This window comes from Monoraphidium neglectum (genome assembly GCF_000611645.1).
Source record: "Monoraphidium neglectum strain SAG 48.87 unplaced genomic scaffold scaffold00923, whole genome shotgun sequence".
NCBI lineage: Eukaryota > Viridiplantae > Chlorophyta > Chlorophyceae > Sphaeropleales > Selenastraceae > Monoraphidium > Monoraphidium neglectum.
Genome location: NW_014012705.1, coordinates 4,268 through 8,136, shown reverse-complemented (window position 1 = coordinate 8,136; position 3,869 = coordinate 4,268). Strand labels below are relative to the sequence as shown.

Genomic DNA, 3,869 nt, shown 5'->3' with positions numbered 1-3,869 from the left:
CCCCCGCCGGCCGCGGCGCCGGGCGGTTCGTTCAGGCCAGGCGGGCCGCCGATCGGGCCCCCCGGCGGAGTCCGGGCTGCTGGCGGCGCTCACGGCAGGCGCGGCGGCGGCGTGGCTCCGGGCCCGGCTGGCGCTGCGCACGTTCCCTCGCAGCCGCCGCCGCCGCCCCCGCAGGGGCACCACCTTCAGCATGCGCAGCACGTGCCTCATTCGCACGCACACCACCAGGGGCCACCGCTCAAGCCGCAGCAGTGGCAGCAGCAGCTTCCTGATGACCTGGAGATAGACGCAGGGCTGCCAGCCCCCAGTGGCGGGCGCGGGAGCGGCGGCGGCGGCGGTCAGGGGCGGCGCTTTGGGGGCCGCGGCGGAGGGCGCGCCGGCAGGGGCGACTCGGAGGGCGGCGCGGCGGCGCCCGGGGAGGGGTTGGCAGGGCCGCCCGAGGCTTCGAGCGGGCGCGCAGGCGGCCGCAGCGGCGGCGGCGGCGGTGGTGGCGGCGGCCCTGGCGGCGGCGGTCAGGCCGCCAATGGCACGCAGCGTCAAAGGGGCTCCAGGGGCGGCGGTGGCAGCCGTGGCGGGTCCCGCGGACCGTCGGACGGCGGCGGCCCCAGCGGCCCGGCGGCCGCGGGACCGCTGCCGCCAGGCGGCGCGGACGGTCAAGCACGTGCTGCTCGCGGCGGCGGGCGTGGCGGGCAGGGCGCTGGCGGCCAGGGGCCCAGGCCTGCGCAGCAGCAGCAGCAGCAGCAGCAGATGGTGCAGCAGCCGTCGGCCCCGCCCAAGCCTGGTGGTGGTGCCCCAGGGGCTGTGGGGGCGGCGGCCGGCGCGGACGGCGCGGCTGGAAACACCGGCCGCAGCCGCGGCCGCAGCGGCCGCAGTGGCGGTGGTGGCGGCCCGGGCGGCGGTGGACGTGGTGGCGGCGGCCGCGCCCCGGCAGCCGCCCAGGGTCCTCCAAACGCTGTTCAGTGATGGCTTGTGAGATGTGAGGCTCAACAAAAGGAGGCACCGGCGTTCGCGTTCAGGCCGTGCTACTCGGCGCGCACCACTGAGCTGCCGGCGGGAGGCGCAGCATTCCTAGGGTGCCGTTCCGTCTTGCATGACGTTCCGGGGAGCGGATGACGTTTCAGGGAGCGGATCGCGCAATGCAAGCACGTGCTTTATTTGGCAGACTGGCAAGGCGGCGACCGGCGTTTGGCGCTTCCACCTGTTCCCTTGCCCTCTGTCGAGCGCCACCACCTGCTGCAGCGCAAGGCGTGTTTGCTTGCTCGCGATGATCAGCCTTCCCGCGAATGAGCGCACCCCGACCCCCCCCCAGCATGCGTGGGTCAGGGCTCTTCTGATGTACGGCCTGCGTGCAGCCCCTGCGCTGCTGGTAGGCACACCCCAGTCAACGCGTGGGTAGTCCCAAAGGCACCGTTGCCCCGTCACCAAGCGTCGCGGCTCGTGACGCGTGCCTCAGGCCGTGCGACGTGCGTGTGGCATGGCGGCTGTGTCCCCTGGCTGCAAGCCCTCTTGCCCTCAACCTTTGGGCCGAAGCGCGCAGGTCTCGTGCGGCGCAAGCTCCCGCCCACCAATAGTACGCGGTCGAGCATATGCAGCGATTGCACACACCCCGCCGACTGTCACACGCAGGCGCAGGCAGCTTGCAGCCGAGCAACCCCTAACACGAGGTGTGTGCGCAGGCCGTGACGGCCGGTGCCCCGAGGCTCCGCGCAAACGGCATGGCGAGGTGCCGCACCTTCGTCTCGCCTGCTGATAGCAAATGCAATACCACAACACTCTCTTGCAACGTGTGTTACCGTTGTAAGTGATTTTGGCAGCAACCTAGGCGCGTTCGGCATGAAGTATGCAGCAGGCCAAAAAATACAAAAAGCCGGAGAGGTAATGGCTGGAAAGGTCATGGCTGCGCAGAACACCTGAAGGGGCGCGAGAGCACTGCGTCATGCTGAGCTGTCAATTGCAGCCTCAGCCATACGAAAAGCGGTCGCGCGCTCTGCCGTACCCTGCGGCACCGCCATAGGCCCCGTGGCCCCTGGAACCATCTGTTGTGTTGGGACCTGGCTGCTGCTGTTGCTGCGGCCAGTACTGCTGCTGCCGCTGCTGCTGCTGCTGCTGCTGCTGCTGCTGTGGATACCCTTGCCCATACGCCTGCTGGGGTTGCTGTTGCCAGTGCTGCTGCTGCTGCGGCTGCTGCTGCCAGCTCTGCTGCCCCTGCTGCCAGTGCTGCACTTGCTGAGGTGGCTGCCGCTGCTGCTGCGCGTAGGGCTGCCGGTCCTGCTGCAGCTGCTGCCGACCCGTCCCCGGGAAGCCGCCAAACCAGTCGCCATTGCGCACCACCCCACCCCCCTGTCGCCAGGCCTGACCGCCGCCGCCGCCGCCGCCGCCGCCACCATAGCCCTGGCCCCCGCCGCCGCCGCGCTGGCCGAACTGCAGCTGCGCCTGTGCCTGCGCCTGCATCTGCTCAAGTGCGCGCTGCCGTGTGGAGGCCGCGCGCTCCGCTTTGAGATGCGGGGGCAGCGCCTGGGGGCACGCCGCCGCCGTGTGGCCCTGGTCGCCGCACTGCGCGGCGGGAGGGGGCGGACCCAGGGGGCAGGTGAGGATCAGGCTGGAGTGTGTGGGGCGGTGGCTCCACTGGTGGCAAAGAAGGTAGTGCCCGGCCTCCAGTCGGAGCGCGGCAGAGAGACGGCAGCCTTGCCAAGCCAGCGCAGCAGCACTCCCCGCATGTCCCGGCGCTTGACTTTGGGTTATGCTCGGCCCTCACGTTGTAACAGCTGGGCTGTGGCAGGTCGAGAGGGGTCGGCTTGCACGACAGGTGCCCGAGCCCGCCGCACACGAAGCAGCGCGTCCGCGCCACGTCATCGGGGTGGTAGTCGCCGGAGCAGAGGCCGTCAAATCTGGGCGGGGCCGCGAGGTGTGGACGCCGGTGAGGGCCAGACAGGAGGGGGGCGCAGCGGGACGCGTGCTCTTGAGCAAGGGGAAGGGGGGGAGAAAAGGCGGCGTGTGGCGGCAGGGGATTTGGCTGGCGGGCCCCACCTCACAAAGTCTGCGAGGCCCTGGCAGGCGCAGCCGTCCCGCCCGCAGCGCGCGCAGGCCAGCGACGCGCCGCTGCTGGCGGCGTTGGTGCAGTCGCGCAGCATGTGCCCGGTGCGGCCGCAGCGGTAGCAGATGCCTGCGCGGGGAGGCGGGTGGGAAGGTCGGCCGTGAGCGCATGGGCCGCCTGCCGATCGGGCGGGATGAGTGGGGTGGGGAGGGTGTGCAGCACACTGGAATTGTGGGATGCAACGTTTCTTCCTCAGGGGTGTCATCCGCACCAAGAGCCGCCGCATCACCCCGTTTTAAATTTCTTGCCAGCTCTCACGGTGAGGGCAGTCGTTCTTGTCATGGCCATACTGCGCACACATGACACACGGGCGCTCGACAACAGAGCTGCGGCCGTGGCCGCGGATCAGCAGGGAGGGGGCGGCGGCGTGAGACAGTGCCGGCGGCCGCAGCTGGCGCGGTGGGCGGAAGGCTGCAGCAGCCGGGGAGCTCAGCTGGGGCTCGCGGCCACGCAGCTGAGCGGCTGCGCCAGCGGCCGCTGCACACGCCAGGCGTTTGCTGTGCGCTTCCCTGCTGGTTCTCGCGTGCTGGGCGCCCCACCCTGATGTCCAGATTGCCCCAGCCCGCGGCGCCGGGCCCAGGCCCCCACCTGCAGTCCTTGGCGACGTGCCCCCTCTTGCCGCACCGCCAGCAAGCGACACCCTTCAGCGGCGCGCCCTCGTCAAAGTAGCGCGGCGCCCGCGACGCGCGCAGCAGCCGCCGCACCTCAAGCGGCGCGCCGCCGCCGCCGCCGCCGTCGTCATCAACCAAGCGCACGCCCGCGGGCGCCGCGGCGG

The 3,869-nt window shown here is 71.6% G+C and overlaps 2 protein-coding genes across 2 annotated transcripts in view; one reads left to right on the top strand and one right to left on the bottom strand.

The window, feature by feature from the left end:
* The window catches only part of MNEG_5941 (hypothetical protein), a gene marked incomplete at both ends in the record, with an annotated part of 2,742 nt that extends 1,779 nt beyond the window's left edge, over positions 1–963 (top strand). The window contains one exon of the mRNA XM_014045582.1: positions 797–963. Within this exon, the coding sequence (XP_013901036.1) occupies positions 797–963 (167 nt within the window). The remainder of the gene's footprint in view (positions 1–796) is intronic.
* A 996-nt stretch (positions 964–1,959) lies between these two features.
* MNEG_5940 (hypothetical protein) lies at positions 1,960–3,131 on the bottom strand (the record flags this gene model as incomplete). The annotated part of the gene is made up of 3 exons (XM_014045581.1): positions 1,960–2,553; positions 2,756–2,888; positions 3,028–3,131. 3 exons carry the CDS (start codon positions 3,129–3,131, stop codon positions 1,960–1,962), a joined length of 831 nt encoding a protein of 276 aa, XP_013901035.1.
* Positions 3,132–3,869: the final 738 nt, after the last annotated feature.